Raw genomic sequence first — 17,586 nt, forward strand, 5'->3', positions numbered from 1 at the left:
CCGAGAGGCCGTGCGCGGCGGAAGTGGGCTCACGTCAGGTGTCGGGCCTCGGCGGTCTGCGTGCGAGAAGCGAAGTGGGCTCTGAAGCTGCGGGGCTCGGCTCCCAGGCGGAGGCGGGCGGTCTAGTCGGGAGCCGGTGGAGGCCGCAGCGAGGCTCCAGGTGAGGCCTGAGGAGCGCTCCGCCTGCGTGCGGGTCGGGCTCCGGTGCTGCTTCTTCCGGTCACTTGCGACCCGAAGTCCCTCGGACCTGGAGTGACGTGCTCGGGCTGTGGTGGGGTTGCCGGGTAAAATCTAGGACGTCCAGCTACAGCTACAGTTGAATCTCAGATAAACAACGGGTAATGTTTAGTATGAGTGTATCTCAAAGTGTTTCGGACGTGCACATACTGAAAAGCATTCTGTGTCTGAGATTCCGACGTGAGTGGGCGTCGTGTTTTCATTTGTTACATGAGGCGGTGCTGGCGTTGCAGAGGCCTGGGCAGCAGAGACAGGGGCGTGGGTGCCGCACTGTGACCTCCGCTCACCTGGCTTCTGACTGGTCGCCCACGGTGCAGTTCCCCTGGTGCACTCTTCAGGGAGTAGAACACTGGATTTGGGTTTTGCTTTGTTTTTATATCACCTAGCGAACGAGTTGTTGATGGTAGAGCGCTGATAAACCGATCACCTGTGTGAATAGGTCATTTACTTTACCTTGTTGGGAACAGCTGTCTAATTGGCCCAAACAAAGGCTTTCCCTTAAAAGCCTGATACTTAACACCTCTCCCGCGTTCGAACCTCCCTCTCCCCCCCCCCCCCCTCCCCCTGGTCCCTTTCCCCTCTCCCCTCCCACCTCCACTCAGTGGAGGCGAGGTTTGGGAAACGTAAGCCCCAAGGATTGGGCTGGTAATGTCACGTGATCTCTCTCCTATAAAATTTAGAAGAAGGATGCTAGTAGCCACCACTTTCTTAAGATTACTTGTAAAAGATTTTTTTCTTCTTCCACAGTAAGATGTTACCGAGTACTTCAGTGAATTCCTCAATGCAGGGGAATGGAGCGTTGAATTCCAGGGACGCAGCAAGACACACAGCTGGAGCAAAGCGCTACAAATACCTGAGAAGGCTTTTTCGTTTTCGGCAGATGGACTTTGAGTTTGCTGCCTGGCAGATGCTCTACTTGTTCACTTCCCCGCAGAGGGTTTATAGGAACTTTCATTATCGAAAGCAGACAAAGGATCAGTGGGCCAGAGATGACCCAGCATTCTTGGTCCTACTAAGTGTCTGGCTCTGTGGTAAGTGTTAGCTGATCTGCGGGAGAGTTGAGACCATGTTGAGTGTTTCTGATGGGATTTGCCATTTGGAGACATAAAGAATTGTGGGTCAGAATCTAGGGAGACTTAAAGCTGTTTTCTCCTTTCTGAAACCTCAGAAATCTCATAGGAAAGAAGGCTGTATTCTTCCTGGTTCTAGAGGTCCCACATGGTTGCCAGAGTAAACTGTGACCTCAGAACTTCGAAAAGCAGAGGATAGTCATTCCATGTCTTTTTAATTACTATGATAAATGAATTGATACCGAAATGCAAACTTACTGTGAAAAGGAATATCAAGATTGGAAATCATTTTTCACAATTAGGCAAATCCAGAGTGAGACTTCTAAAAGTACTGATGTGAACTTGAGAAAATACTTTTAAGTTCTCTAGTAGTGTAGCAAAAGGGTCCTAACCACCTTTTGGGAGTTAAAATGTATAAGATTTTTCTCGCCTTACCTGGACTTAAATCTGTAAGTATTTGAAATGCTGGGCCCCTAAGTAAACCAGAGAGACCTCAGTGGCTCGTCCATCCCCAAGGTGGTGGGCATTTCTTAACTACACAGAACACAGCTCATGGGTTTGGTTTGTATGTCTGTTTTGCCCACTGGACTGTGGGCTTCTGGAGGGTAGGGACTGTGCCCTGTACCCCAGGAACCCAGCAGAGTGCCTGAATGAATCTCATAAATCTTTTTTTCAGTGTCCACTGTCGGGTTTGGCTTTGTGCTGGACATGGGATTTTTTAAGATGATAAAGCTTCTCCTTTGGGTCGTATTCATAGATTGTGTGGGCGTTGGCCTTCTCATTTCAACTCTGATGTGGTAAGTACCATACCTCAGTTCTTCAATTACTGCTGTACGGCCTCCTCTTGCTTGCTTCCAAGATGCAGTAGCTAATGGAAATTAAAGAAGATAGGTGAACTGAAAGCATCCATTTTGACTGCCAAGATTATTATAAATTGCCCTCCTGTGTCAGTACCTGAATCAGAAAATATTTTCATTGGTGGTCTGCATAGTCAAGTGCAGCAAATAAGTGAATTGAAATAATGATTATATCATATTAACAAAATCCCTGATTTTGCAAAAGTACACAGCCAGTTCTGCTTCTGTTGCCTGAATGCGGCCCATTTTACTGCTGCACTTATCACTGGGTCACCACTAAATGTGTAAGATCTAGAGGGATATTTCATGGAATCTTAACTTTGAATCTTTGGCTTTAAATGAAGTACACTTAAAAAAAGATTTTTTTGACTAAAGTTGTGGTGATTTCCTGCCAAGGGAAAGACATATACGAACGGAGGTTTTATTGAAAGGGTTCTCAGTCTGACTTTGGGTTTGGTTTAACAGCAGCAGTGTACTGAGTGTAATCTAGCATTTGGTTTTTCATCTTTCTCACAGATACAGGCCTCCTGTGTGGTTGGCATGCTGGGTGGAGGGAGTGGATGTGGCAAGCAAGCTCAGGAGAGGCCCAATGGTTGAGTGGGGCTGGTGGTCATTGTTTATCAAAGAAAATAGCTATAGAGCATTTTAGTCACAGAGCCTTGGGTTCAAATGTCAGCTCAGGCCTTTACTGTGGAATTCTTCATCCAATCTTCATCCAATTTATAAAATGGAATTATGTGTTATGTAAGGTTTTAAGAAGTTTGTGGTAAGAAAAGCACCTAGCATATACTAAATGCTCAATAAATGGTAGTTATTAATATTATAAACAAAATTCAGAGACTATAACCTCTTATTTTCCTTTGTGATTTCTGACTAGTATAGTTACAGGTTTTATATGTGCTGGTAGTCAATAAATTATTAATCTAAAATTCTAAAATCTGGCTTAAATATGGTTATGTAAATTATCAAAATATTTGTGAAAAACATGGTATATGAAAAAATTTCAATAACTAAGGCTTTCAGAGGAATGGTTTGTAGAAGCATTCTTCCTGAGTGCACTGACTCTGGAGGACCACAGAAACCAAGTCGTCCTGGAGTTTAGTACCTGAATCTGACCTTGTGATAGTCTGAGTTAAACAGAAAAGGATTCAGTATATTTTTGAGAAACTACCTTGTGTTGTAAATTGTGTGAGGAGCTGAAAATAGAAATGATGGGGCCAGGGGATGGCTGAGTCCTAGTACCAAGTACAAAGACACAGAAATGTGAACAGCATGCTAGACTGGGAGTGTAGGAGGACAGTGAATAGCTGAAGGGGAGAACTAACTAAAAAATTAGCCTTAAATGCAACTCAAGAAAAAGAATTGGACTTTATCTTATAGGCTGCGTGTGTGGGTTTGGAGGTGAGGAGAGCTTGGAGGCTTTGAAGTAAAGAAATAGGATCTTGTTCACACTTCAGGGAAAGTCTCTGCTATGGCTGTGGAGGAGGAGGAGCTGTAGGCTGGAGACAACTGGTCTGCGTGAGCAGAGGGCATGAATAGTGCGATGACGGTGATCGGTGATCGTGGGGACAGAGGACAGGTGAGTTAGAGCTGCCAGATAAGAGGGTGTAATGGGAGTGGGGAAGGGAGGAGGCCAAGGCCTCTTGGGGCTGGCCTGCAAATTTTGGCTTAGGAGATGAAGCATTGTGTTGGACGCTGAGTTCAGGTGGCTCGTTGAATGGTTGGTAGGAATAAAGGGTCAGTGGACATTGAGGTACCTGACTCTGAACCTACAACAGTTTGGGCCAAGGTGCTGCTGGGATAGTGTCATTGATCTCGAGGTGGGAGGGGAAAGCACAGCTGTCTTCTGAGCTCCTGGGGAGAATGACTATTCTGGAGGTGAGACTGCACTGAGGACAGAGGCCCAGAAAGTGCCCATTTAAGGAATGAGCAGCAGCAGGACCACAGACCAGGAATTCCTGGTTAGGGAGCCAGGCACTTATTCCATTCATCTGATGGCACATGTTCTTGGCAAAAATGGAAGATGTTTTGGTTAAGTTCCAGTTTGTTCAACCAAAGCAGTATTATTTTGACATTTTCAGATAATTGAGTACAGAACTGTTTTATTAGTACTATACTGTGTTCTTCCTCGTTTATTTTTTCTATTTTTATTTCCACTGTAGGCATACCATTTTCTTAACTATATCCTTGAAATGAAGTCACATATAAAATCCATTGAATTTACACAGCTGTGTTTATAGTATGTTCCTTTTCATTCTTTTCCTATATTTCCTATATTTTTTCTTTTACCCAAATACTTTACATTTTTAAATGTATTTTTAATTATAGTTGACATGCAATATTTTATTAGTTTCAGTGCACAACACAGTGATTAGACATTTATATACTTTACAAACTGATTACCACCATAAATCTAGTAACCATCTGTCACCATGCAGTTATTACGATATTATTAACTATATTCTCTGTACTGTATGTACTTTATCCTCATGACATTTTATAATTGGAAGTGTGTACTTCTTAATTCCCTTCCCTTTTTCTCCCAACCACTCACTCTCCGTCTGGCAGCCATTACTTAGTTCTCTGTATCCATGAGTTTGTTTCTGTTTCAGTTCATTTACTTTTGTTTTGTTTTGTGTTTGAGAGTCTACGTATAAGTGAAATCATACAGTATTTGTCATTCTCTAGCCTTTCTCTAGTCTTATTTCACTTAACATACTCTGGGTCCATCCATGTTGTCACAAATGACAAGATTTCATTCTTTTTATGGCTGAGTAACATTCCATTGTATGTGTGTACCACATCTTTATGCACTCATCTTTTGATAGACTCAAAGGTTGCTTCCATTTCTTGGCTAATGTAAATCCTTCAGTGAACACATGGGTGCATATAACTTTTTGAATTTGTGTTTAAGTTTTCTTTGGATAAATACCCAAAAGTGAAATTGCTGGGTTATATTGTAGTTCTATTTTTAATTTTTTGAGGAACCTCCCTACTGTTTTCCATAGTGACTACATCGATTTACAGCTCCACCAACAGTACACAAGGGTTCTCTTCTCCACATCCTCGCCAAAACTTAGTTGTTGTCTTTTTGATAATAGCTAACATGACAGATATGAGATGATATTTCATTTTGGTTTTGATTTGCATTTCCCTGAAGATTATGGATGTTAAGCACACTTTCAGATATCTATTGGCCATTTGTGTATCTTTTTTTTTAATTAAAAAATTTGTTTCAGTTACAGTTGACTATACTATTAGTTTCAGGTGTACAGCATAGTAATTAAACATTTATATAACTTAGGATCATGCTGGTAAGCCTGGTATCCATCTTTACACCATACATAGTCGTTACGATGTTACGATGTTATTGTATAGTATTACGATGTATATATTCTTTATACTATACATTCCTGTGACTTTTTATTACTGCCAATTTGTACTTCGTAATCCTTTCCCCTTTTCACTCATCCCCCCAACTACCCCCATCTGGCAACCATCAAAATGTTCTCTATATTTATGAGTTTGTTTCTGTCTTGTTTGTTCATTTATGTTTTTCAGATTTCACATATAAATGAGGTCATATGGTATTTGTGTTTTTCTGAGATGTTTCACTTGGTATAATACCCTCCTGGTCCTTTTATGTTGTCTCAAATGGCAAGAGTTCATTCTTTTTTATGGCTGAGTTAATATTCCATTGTATATATGTACCACATCTTCCTACCCATTTATCTGTCGATGGACACTTAGGTTGCTTCCATTTGAACATAGGAGTGCATATGTTTTCAAATTAGTGTTTTGGGTTTCTACAAATGAATTCCCAGAAGTGGAATTGCTGGGTTATACAGTAGTTCTATTTTTAATTTTTTGAGGAATCTTCATACTGTTTTTTACAGTGGCTACACCAATTTACAATCTCAGCAGCAGTGCATAAGGGTTCCCTTCGCCAACATCCTCACCAACATTTGTTATTTGTTGATGATGGCCAGTCTGACAGGTGTGAGGTGATACCTCATTGTAGTTTTAATTTGCCTTTCCCTGATGATTAGTGATTTTGAAAATCATTTCATGTTTATTGGCCATGTGTATGTCCTTTTTGGAGAATGGTCTATTCAGGTTGTTTGCCCCTTTTTTAATTGGATTGTTTGTTTTTTTGGTGATAAGTTGTTTGAGTTCCTTATATATTTTGGATATTAATCCTTTATTGGATGTATCATTGGAAAATATCTTCTCCCATCCAGTAGATTATCTTTCTGTTTTGTTGCTGGTTTCCTTTGCTGTGATGGAGTCCTATTTTTCTTTTGTTTTCCTGCAGAAGAGACATAGCCAAAAAAATATTGCTAAGAGCTATGTCAGAGAGTTTACTGCCTATGTTTTCTTCTGGCGATTTTATGGTTTTGGGTCTTATATTTAAGGCTTTAATCCATTGTGATTTTCTTCTTGTAGTGTAAGAATGTTGTCTAGTTTCATTTTTTGCATGTGTCTGTCTGTCTTTTCCCAGCACCATTTATTGAAGAGACTGTCTTTACCCCATTGTATATTCTCGTCTCCTTTGTCATAGATTAATAGACCATATAGATGCGTGTTTATTTCTGGACTCTATTCTGTTCCATTGATCTATGTGTCGGTGTTTGTGCCAGCACCATGCTGGTTTGATTACTACAGCATTGTTCAATGTGATGTCAGGGAGCCTGATACCTCTTTGTTCTTTTTTAAGATGGATCTGGCTATTTTGGGTCTTTTGTGGTTTCATATAAATTTTAGGATTATTTGTTCTACTTCTGTGAAAATGCCATTGGTATTTTGGTAGGGATTGCACTGAAACTGTAGATTGCTTTGGGTTATATGGACATTTTAACAGTGTTAATTCTTCCTATCCATGAACACTGTATATATTTCCATTTTCTGTTTCTTCAACATCTTAGATAATTTTCCAAGTATAGGTCTTTTACCTTCCTGATTAAATATATACCTATGTATATTCTTTTTGAGGCATTCATAAATGAAATTTTCTTTTTTTTTATTTGGATGATAGTTTTAATGTCCCAGTCTCATGAAGGTTTTGTATTTGATGGCAATGGTGCTTTTCCTTTACACTTAGCAGCCTTTTCCATTTTTATCCTTTCCTGGAATCATCTTTCAAAGAAAGCTATATTGTCCTCTTCAGGTCTTTTTAACAAAGAAACTAGACTACTTGTACCTACATCTATTAGTGTTTCTGGAGAAGAATGAGATGGTGCTTGAATTACTTTTAGAAATGGCCATAACCGGAGAGTATAAATTCAACCAAAGGTGCACCAGATCCATTGCCAGCTAACTGCATGTGGCCTTCTGCCAGGGAGCTGAAGCCAATTAACCTTTCCATACTGTATAAGGAACACACCATCCCACTGGTTTTCCTTGAGCTAGTCTTTCTTGCTTAGTGTCATGCCATGGGCATATGTGGGCTGACCATAAGCACCAATGAAGCAGCTATGGAACCCTGAACACTTGGAACAGGCATTTCATGTAAAACCAGGCAGCACTGTGCTTATCTCCAAGTGCTCGCCACCTGCAGTGAATGGGCCGTGCCCCATTCAAAGGGACATAAAAGTCAGCCCTGTACTGGCAGCTGGTCACTTGGCAAGACAATCTACTGGGGCACTGCCGTGGAATGTTTCAAGGTCAGTTTTATGTTGTTTATATCTGTGTGTGCAAAAACACAGTGTCTCTGGACCTAGTGGTTTAGAATCCATTCCAGCTGGTGACTGCCAGCTCATGAATAATCTGTTCTGTAAGTGCATAGGTTAAACTTTTGTTTTGTATTCTGTAAGAGTAAAGTTTCTCTCCATCATCCTTACCCACAGTTCAGTCTCAAGGTGGCCCCTTCTGTGTGACCTTAGTTGTAGTTTTCAAGGATGGTTGTTCTTTAGTTATAATTTCGATGTAGTCGTGACAGGAGGCAAACAGTGTTGACCGGAAATCCTGGGATTGTTTTCTTAACTTTTCTTTCTGATAGTTTGCTATCAGCGTATAAACATGCAACTGGTTTTTTAATATTAATTTTGTAATCTACTACTTAATTCACTTATCAGTTCTAACGGTTTTTGGTGACATCTTTAGGGTTCTCTGTATATAGTATCATGTTATTTGTAAACAATGACAGTTTTATTTCTTCCTTTGCAATTTGGATGCCTTTTATTTCTTGTCTGATTGCTGAGGCTATGACTTACAATATTATGTTGAATAAAGTGAAAGCGGACACAACTAGTGTTGTTCCTGATTTTAAAGAAAAAGCTTTCAGCTTTTCATCATCGAGTATGATGTTAGCTGTAGGTTTGTCATATATGGCCTTTATTATGTTGAGGTATGTTCCCTCTGTTCCCACTTTGCTGAGAGTTTTTATCATACACGGATGCTGGGTTTTATCAGATGCTTTTTCTGCGTCTGTTGATACGGTCCTATGATTTTCATCCTTCATTTACTTATATGGAATATCACATTAATTGATTTGTGGCTATTGATCATGGTGTCTGATCTTTTTAATGTATTGCTGAATTCAGTTTGCTAATACTTATTGAGGATTTTTCCATCTATGTTCATCAGGGATACTGACCTATAATTTTTTTTTTGGTAGTATCTTTGTATGGTTTTGGTATTAGGGTAATGATGACCTCATAAAATGAGTTAGGGAGTCTTCCTTTCTCTTCAGTTTTTTTGGGGGAATAGCTTGAGAATGATAGGTATTAATTTTTATTTTAATGTTTGGTAAAATTTACTTATGAAGCCATCTGGTCCAGGACTTCTGTTTGTTGGAAGTTATTATAACTAATTCCGTTTCATTAGTAGTTATCAGTCTGTTTAGATTTTCTGTGCCTTCCTGATTCAGTTCTGGAAGATTGCATGTTTCTAGGAATTTATCTGTTTCTTTCAGGTTATCCAATTTGTCGGCATATGTTTGTAATATTTTCTTATAATCTTTTGTATTCTGTGGTGTACATTGTCATTTTCCTCTTTCATTTCTGATATATTTATTGAATCCTTTCTTTTTTTTCTTGATGAGTGGGTAAAGGTTCACCAATTTTGTTTATCTTTTCAAAGAGCCAGCTCTTGATATCATTCACTATAGCAAGGCTGTGATGCCAGCCGTGGCCGCCCTTTGCATGTGTCATTTGTGGACTTGGTTGGGTGGTGCTCTGGTATGGTCTGGTGTATTGGGTCTAGAAACTCTTGGGAGGGGTTCTGATGTGTGTCAAAGTCAGTTGCCACTTGTTCCAGGCACGGTGCTTCTTGGTAGGAGCTGCAAAGTGGTTTGCAGTTGGTTGCTGCTTGTACTGGGTTTGGAGGTGTTGGAGAGAGGCTACACAGTGACAGAGGGCTGGCTCCCACTTCTGCTATGCTCGGCACCCTTTAATGGGCACTACAATGTGAGCTGAGGCCAGCTGCCTCTTGTGCCTGACTTGTGGCCTCGTAATTGGAGCTACATTACTAGCCAAGACTGGCCATTCCTTATGTCAGCCTTGGGGCTACCTGATAGACTTGTGCAAATAGAAAACAGGTGTTGCTGGTACTGGGTCTGGGACCACTTGTCAAGAGCTACAGTGCATGCCAAGGCTGGCCGCTGCTTGTTGGGGTTTACAGACGTTTGAGAATGTCTGCAGTACAAGCCTAGGATAGCCACCACTCGGGTGGTTCACGGATTTCAGGGAGAGTCCACTTTGTGAGCCACAGATGGCCACGTGTGGGGAGCCGCTTGCCAGGTGAGCGAGGAGGAAAGTTCAGAGTTCACCTATTCTGCCTTCTTGACTGAGAATCTTACCCCCCTCCCCAATCTCTTTGCTGTTTCCATTAGGTGCTTTCCACTACTTTGTCTTTCAGCTCACTCATTTTTCTGTACCAACTCATCTGCTGTTGACTCCTTCTAGTGTATTTTTTGTTTCAGTTGTAGTATTCACTTCTGATTGGTTCTTTGTTTTCTGTTTGTTGATGTTTGTCTCCCGGAGTCATCTGTTCTCCCAAGTTTCTGTTTCATTTAGTTATTTTGGGGGCTTTATCTTAGTTTTTTATTTAGAACCGTGTGTGTGTGCGTGCGTGCGTGTGTGTGTGTGTGTGTGTGTGTCCGTCCGTGTGTCCTCATTTTGTTATATGTTTGTTCCTGTGAATTAGGCAGAACAGCAGCCTTTCCCAGTGTGGAAGGAGCAGGCTGTGGAGGGGTAATGTGCGGGGGCTGCAGGAAGGTCCAGGGGGCAAGCTGTACCGGCCGCCTTGGCATGCTGGCTGGGGCTGGAGCAGGGACATGGGCTTGGGCTGTGGGGAGTCCGTAGGGCAAGCCTCGTGTTGAGGCTGCCTTGTCAGACTAAGTGGGGCTTTACTTTGAGCCAGCTCAGGCCATGGGGCCCTGGGGTCAAGCCTCACTGGGCCATCTTGGCAAGCTGGCTTGCATGGTAGGTGGAAGGGGTCTGATCTGTAAGTGGAACAGGCTCACTCTGTGAGGAGTCCCAGGGGCAAGCCACACTGAGGCCCGGAGTGGAGCAGGCACAGGCCGCAGGAAGTCCCGGGGCAGTCTGTGTTGTCACCACCTTGGCAGGCTGGTTGGAGCTATAGTTGGAGTGTCTCAAGCCACCGGGAGCCCCCGGGGCACTCTGCACCAAGGCCTGGAGCTTTCTTTAGCTGTGGTTGGTGTTCGCTGCAAGGAGGCCCAGGGGCAAACCCTTCCAGGGCTGCCTTAGCAGGCCGGTTGGAGCTGTTGCTGGCCTGGTCTGTGAGATATCCTGGGGACAAGCCACACAGGGGTGAGAGCTAATAGCTAGAGCAGGGGCGAGCTATGGGGAGTTCTTGGGGCATGTTGTCAGGTCTATTGGAAGCTGGAGCCGAAGCAGAACATGGGGAGACCTGGGGGTAAGCCTTGCCAGGCCAAGAGCTTTGGCTAGAGATGGCAAGAGCCATGAGGGGTCCTGGGGACAAGCCGAGGAGGTGGTGTGGGCCTGGTGTACACTCTCACAGCCTTGGCCAGCTTGTTAGAACGCCTGGGCCTGGGTCATGGTCCTGCCATGTGGTCAAAGAGGAGGGAGAGGGCAATGAATGGTGCTCCTCCCAGTTCCCCTCCTGTTTGGCAGATGTCCTCAGGTTGGGTAGTAAATGGATGTCCTTCCCATGCAGTGTAGAGGCCTCAAAGCACTCTTTTCTCACCATGCCCAGGGTGGGTGAGCCTGCGCATGAGCCCTTCAGTGACACTCCCTTCTGCACGTGTGCTGGAGGATTTGCAGTTCCATGTTTCCATCCTGCCTTTTCCTTTGTGGTCTCATGTTCAGTCAGCCCTCAGTCCCTCAAGATTGGCTCTGTCTGTGGGTATAAATCTGACGTGTTCCTGAGGGAGATGAGTCAGGGTCACACTGACCTCACCTTGGACTGGAGGCCAGTGTTCATTCATTCATTCACAATGTCACTGAGTGAGCAAGCCATGCTGTAGGACAGTGGCCTCAGCTTGAGTGAGCCTTCTTCTGGCGAGACAGTCACTGGCCTCTCCTTCCTAGTTTCTCCCAAGTACCTGGCCCTTAGTCACCAGGTCTTATTAGGCCTTGGACCTGTGCCCTGTCTACACTTACTCTGTGGGCGATGTCATGCAGGTCTGCGGTTTTGTCACCTATACCCTAAAGAGCCTGCATCTCCAGTTTGGCCCCCTTCTCCAAGCTCTAGACTTCGGGTGCTTCTCACCCCGTTCTGATCCGTGTCTCCCATGTATCAGGGCCAAACCCAAACTTCTGTGCAGCTCCTTCCTACCCCCAGCCAGTCCCACCTCAGTTAATGGCAGCTCAATCTGCTGTTTAAGGCAGAAATCTGTCATCCTGGATTTTTTTCTCATACTCTATATCCAATACTTAAATCCAATTGGCTCTGCCTTCTGACTACACTGTATCCCACATGTGACCACCCCACAGCCACAGCCCTGTTCCTGTGTGTCACAGTGGCCTCCCACCAGGTCCTCCCACACCGACTCTTGTCCCTGTAGTCTGTTCCCTTGTTGGCAGTCAGAGGGACCTGATGATAACAGTCAGACACTGCTGTGGGGACTGCGCAGTGACTTATTTCATTGAGTAACAGCCAGAGGTCTTCAGATGGCCACAGGCTCTGTAAGAGGTTTCTTCTCTGATGTCCTTTTATGATTTCCTGCTACTCTACAGGCCTGGGCACCCTGGCGCCTGCTGGGACTGGCCCCCCCACTGCCTGGAATGCTCAGCCCCAGCACTTTTCCATCCCTGCCCTGGGGTCTTTTACCCAGATGCTTTCTCATAACCATCATATCTGACATTGCACTTCAACTCTGTATTCTCTGGCCTTCACTACTTTTTCCCCACAGCACCAGCTGATACACGTTATTGCTATCAGCCCATGCCCATTTGGTAAAAGGCAGCATTTTTTTTTTTTTCTGTGCTGTTTCCCACTCTCTCTAGTGTCTGCAGTCATGCTTGGTGTGTAGAAGGCGGTCGGCAGACATTACAGAATCAGCTGTAACTTTGCTCCTCAGGTTTATCTCGAACAAGTACTTAGTGAGGCGGCAGAGCAGAGACTGTGACGTGGAGTGGGGCTACGCCTTCGACGTGCACCTGAATGCTTTTTATCCTCTCCTAGTCATTCTGCATTTCATCCAGCTTTTCTTCATCAACCGTAAGTAGCAGTTACTTCTCACATTATCAGTCTTCGTGGTATGCACTGAAGTGGTCACTGTCTCCCTCTCTTTGGCAGATGTCATCCTGACAGACACGTTTATTGGATACTTGGTTGGCAACACCTTATGGTTGATTGCAGTTGGCTATTACATCTACGTAACCTTCCTGGGGTACAGTGGTGAGTACTTACTTTTTCTGGCTGATCGAAAACATAACAGGCAGGTTGTTCACAGTAACAGCTTAATGTTATGGAGCACTTGTGGACACTGCCCCCAAGTACATTATGTGAATAGTGCCCTTCTTCACAATTATATAACACAGGTTTCCTTATCCCTGTTTTTCAAATGAGGAAACCAGCACAGAGACTAAGGAACTTGGCTATGGTCACACATCTGGAAGTGGCATAGCTGGTATGTAATGCTTTTTATAATTTCAAGGAAGCATGTTAAGCCATGCTGACGATCTCTAAGGTGGAGCCCACCACTAGTTTCCGCCCGTCTTCTCCAGGCTTTCAGCTTCCAGGTCACCAGCAGTGGGCGACAGTGAGGAGACAGGCCTGGGGTAGGTTAACGGGCACCTAGGCCTATGAACTTCAGTGTTTGACCCTCTGCCCTATTTCCCATGTTTCTGATCACTGCGTGGCTCTGCAGAGGATCACAAAGGATCTGCCCCACCTTCTGCTGACCTCAGTATGCAAATTTATTGTTAAATCCTGCTGTCAGTTCATTTTTCTTAACTTTATTCTTCATTTGTGTTAGGTGATCTCCATTAAATAGAGATGAATGAAATCTGGAGATCTCACTTATAACTTATTAGTGTTATATTATTTTAACCCTTCCTGCCGTGTCATTCTGGCTGACTAGGACCTTAGTGTAAACACAGCGCTTGGGACTGGCTCCTGTGGTCAGAGCTGCCTCACCCCCACCCTCTTGGCTGCTCTTCCAGAGAGGCCACTTAACCCCGCCAAGGGTAATACCTTTTTTGGGCACTGGGAGTCTTTCTCTAGTTTGGGGGAAAGGTGTGTGCCGTGTCATGTTGTGATTAGCGTGCTGCAACACTGGCTTCTCTGGGTGGGTTTCTGATCCCATAATTTTGGAACAGTTTTGAGATCGCTCAGTTAGGGGGCTTCCTGTATGAGAAATCTTTTGGTTAGCACGTATGGTGTAGGGACCTGCTACCTAAAGCGATGAGCAAGACAGAAGCGTGGATATTCGGGGACGGAGTTTATATTTGAGAGTTGTTCTTCCCCAAGCTTAGAGGTGCATGCGCTCTGCATTGGGACTGCACACAGCGGGGAGTTTCTCCTGCAGCCTCAACCATCTGTTGGTACTTTAAGATGGACTCTTAGAGGCTTCTGAAGCTGTCACAGGTTTAAATTCACTCTGTTTTTATTAATATTTGTGACGTTTGTCCTTCATTCTTAACCGTAGTCCCAGTTTGCTTCCCACTCAGCCTTTGTGCTTAAAGAATCCCCCTTGTGGCTGCTGCATAGCCCTGAGAGAGGAGGCAGCACAGAGTAGATCTGGCTACACAGTGCCATCTCACTGACTGAAAATGTGGGTTCCTCTCTTTGGCCCCACAGGCTGTAATAATAGCATGTTCATTTCTTAGTCATATCTCTTCCTTTAAAAAATGAATTTGGATTTTTTCCAGCATTGCCATTTTTGAAAAATACAGTGATTCTTCTCTATCCATTTGCACCTCTCATTCTGCTCTACGGGCTGTCACTCGCACTGGGATGGAACTTCACCCACACACTGTGTTCCTTCTACAAGTACAGAGTAAAATGAAAAGTGAGACTTATATCCTGTGTCAGCAGTATTGGTGATTTCTTATGAAACTTGTAAGTAAACTCATTGTAGATAGCTTAAAGGTGTAAAATTTGCAGATTTGAGGAAATATGTATGTTAACACTATTGTCAAATACATTCCCTAAAACTAATGTATGTTTCTACAATAAATATTTTTTAAACTAAAGCATATATTTTATTCATTCTGATAATTGCATAACCACAAACGATATACAAAGTACTAAGAATATGAGGAAATTAGGAAGGTAAAACTATTTTTAACAGGAATTATTTTTGAGAGAACATGGTAATCATGTGCTTTCCCCGCCCCCACTGTTACGAGGCAGTCTGCCTCCATCACGAAGGGGCTATGGCCACGTGACCTTAGTCTAATCTTCCAAATCTTCATTTGTAACTTGAATAGGAGCCACTGTACTGACAGGTCCTAGATATAGATATCAATAGCATTTTCCATGCAAACAAAATACTTAAGAGTTAAGGGGCCCATGTGGCTGCTCCAAATTCGGGTGTTGTATAGAGCACGTGCTGTGTGAGCACACACCTGCACAGTGTGGGTCACCACTGTCTTAACACTAAGGGTTTTTTTCTTAAAGAGTTTCTAAAACCCACGTAGAAGAGCCACTCTGTTTTCTAAGTGAAAGAGCTTATATCAGTTTTAAAACCAATAAAAATCTGCTACTCACTAGTCTTGTGTATTTCTATTAGGAATCTTGAATTCAACATGGCTTTTTAAACTTATTTCAAGTATGCACGAGCCACTGTGGCACAGAGAAACAGTGATGAAAGGCACCGGCCACAGGACCGTTTACGGGGTTTTCACTTATAGCAGCATATTTGAAAATAACCTTCCTTTGAAAATCCAGCAGGTACCTAAAATATTACTATAGATGTTACGCAATCAGTGAATACACTATAAGGAAATATATACATTTAAAGAGGAAAAAACCTGGTCCAGCCTAGAAAAGCAGTTCCTCAGGCAGCCTATCTAAGGGCTGCTTCCCAAAACGCCCCAAGCAAAGGCTGCCCTCCCGGTGTCCAGAGTTCTTGGCGAGAAACACTTGACCTTTTCATTCCATACATGAATCATAGTTATGTTTACTCAGCTGATTTCTAAATCTTCCTTAGAAAATTGTACTGTCCACACAGAAGATCCTGTGTTCGCACCCCAAGTGGAGCCACAGATCATACCCTGGGTGCGCCAGACCCCAGGTGCACACTGTGAGCGGAGGAGACACCCCGCCTTCAGAGATCCAGTTCTTAAAGGGAAACAGCAAAATCCATGAGTCAGGGGTGGAAATGGGGGGCGGAGAGGATTAAAGAGGAGGGAAAGAAATCTTACAGTACTGTCAAGACCAGCCATTTTAAGGCTAAGAATATGTCTTCAAAAGGTATTTTCATCCAGTTTCCAAGAACACAGAGCATTTCAAATAAATCATAGAATGTTACTCAAACTAAAGTACCAAACCTTTGATTCCAGGGCAGTTTGCTAATTACTACACCATGGAACAGCTCCGAGACCCATGAAACAGCCTCCCTAATGTCCAAGAGTAAATTCTCCCCACAACAACCTTCCCTAATTTCAGTGCACTATTGATAACATTTTTACAGCAGCATTGACACTGGGAATGGTAGTTAGCACAAAGTGCTTTCCATTCAACACATTTCGACTCCTGCTTTGAATCTGAGTCCTGCTGCCAGCCTGAAAAAACTCTGGTAAAGGGCCCGCATGAAGGTTAGCTGCCCTGGGGAATCAGTCACAGTCACATTCCTGGGCTCTGCCCACACTCACACCAGGTCTTTGGGGGTCATGCACAGGATTCAGGCTACTCCAGATACACAATTGCCATTAGGGCAGTCTCCCCACACACTGTTCCATAAAGCCAAACTTGTCTTTGGGAACAGTGTTGTTGGGAGAAAAATTTTTTTCATTAAAAGCAGTTTTAAAAAGATTTTTAAATAACGACACTTTCTACTTATGTACTAGTGCAGCCATCGATTTGAAAAGCCACTTGTTCAAAGATGTCTCCAGTGGTTGAACTAATACACACATTTGCTTTTAACAGACATGCACCTGCATACTGCATTTGCTTTTCCAAAGCTTTTCAATCTCGCTGCCTCACACTGTTGCTCTTTTTGTCTACAGAGTCTGGCATAAGGCACACTGTAAAGAACCTGAGAGTAACAATTAAGAACACAGAAATCCTGATTCTCAGAACCCTAAAGAGGTCCTCAACCTTCTCGCCCAAAATATTCAATGTCATTTGCATTGTGATAGATTCTGCATGTCTGCTTTTAACCTAATAATCACAATTCATTACTCTGGCTTCTAAAATGTCCATAGCACTCTTGACAGTGTGGCCAATGGGACTTTCTGCAGTGATGGAATTGTTCTACACCTGTGCGGCTCAGTCCAGTGGCCACACGTGGCTATCGAGCACTTGAACTGTTACTAGTGTGAGGGAGGAGCTCAAGATTGTTTGATGTATAGAGCCACCACGTGTCTAGTGGCTACTGTATAGAACAGCACACACCAGACACTACACCATGCCTCATTTATTTACACAGTAGTCCCATCGTTTGACACTTTCCTACTGGCTGTTTTGGTAAAGGTCAAGGTCAAGAATTTACTTTCAGTTCCAGGGCCCTTCTGTGACCTCCTTCCCCACACCTCACTCCCTCACAGGATGCTCACAGGCTACTGTTGTCGCATCTTGCTTGAGGAAAGCATGGCTGCTGCTGCCTAGTGTGGAGTTCAGGAAGGAGAGTGCCACCGAAGGCGAGACTTGGAATCCCTGCTGGATGAAAGGACAGATGAGAGCAGGGCCTCAGGAGCTTGTGGTTTGGTCAGAACACGCACACACACCCCATAAGCAATCAAAACGTTGGAGCCAAGTGTGTGTGGCAAAAACTAGGTAAAGGAAGTTAAGACAGGAGTGTGGCTGGAACCACTTGTTCCTTGTCCGGA

At 43.5% G+C, this 17,586-nt stretch overlaps 1 protein-coding gene and 1 pseudogene across 2 annotated transcripts; one reads left to right on the forward strand and one right to left on the reverse strand.

Moving 5' to 3' along the window:
* Positions 1-18: 18 nt before the first annotated feature.
* UNC50 (unc-50 inner nuclear membrane RNA binding protein) lies at positions 19-14,787 on the forward strand. Of its 2 annotated transcripts, none has more exons than XM_016143034.2 (6): positions 19-160; positions 985-1,268; positions 1,984-2,104; positions 12,669-12,808; positions 12,887-12,988; positions 14,464-14,787. In XM_016143034.2, the coding sequence occupies exons 2-6, from the start codon at positions 989-991 to the stop codon at positions 14,598-14,600; spliced, it is 780 nt and encodes a 259-aa protein (XP_015998520.1). In that variant the 5' UTR covers positions 19-160; positions 985-988; the 3' UTR covers positions 14,601-14,787. The 2 variants fall into 2 exon arrangements, with proteins under 2 accessions (XP_015998520.1, XP_015998521.1); XM_016143035.2 differs by lacking the exon at positions 19-160 and adding an exon at positions 223-338.
* Positions 7,188-8,648, reverse strand: LOC107509981 (annotated as a pseudogene).
* Positions 14,788-17,586: the final 2,799 nt, after the last annotated feature.

The sequence above is a fragment of the Rousettus aegyptiacus genome, unplaced genomic scaffold, assembly GCF_014176215.1.
Source record: "Rousettus aegyptiacus isolate mRouAeg1 unplaced genomic scaffold, mRouAeg1.p scaffold_m13_p_7, whole genome shotgun sequence".
NCBI lineage: Eukaryota > Metazoa > Chordata > Mammalia > Chiroptera > Pteropodidae > Rousettus > Rousettus aegyptiacus.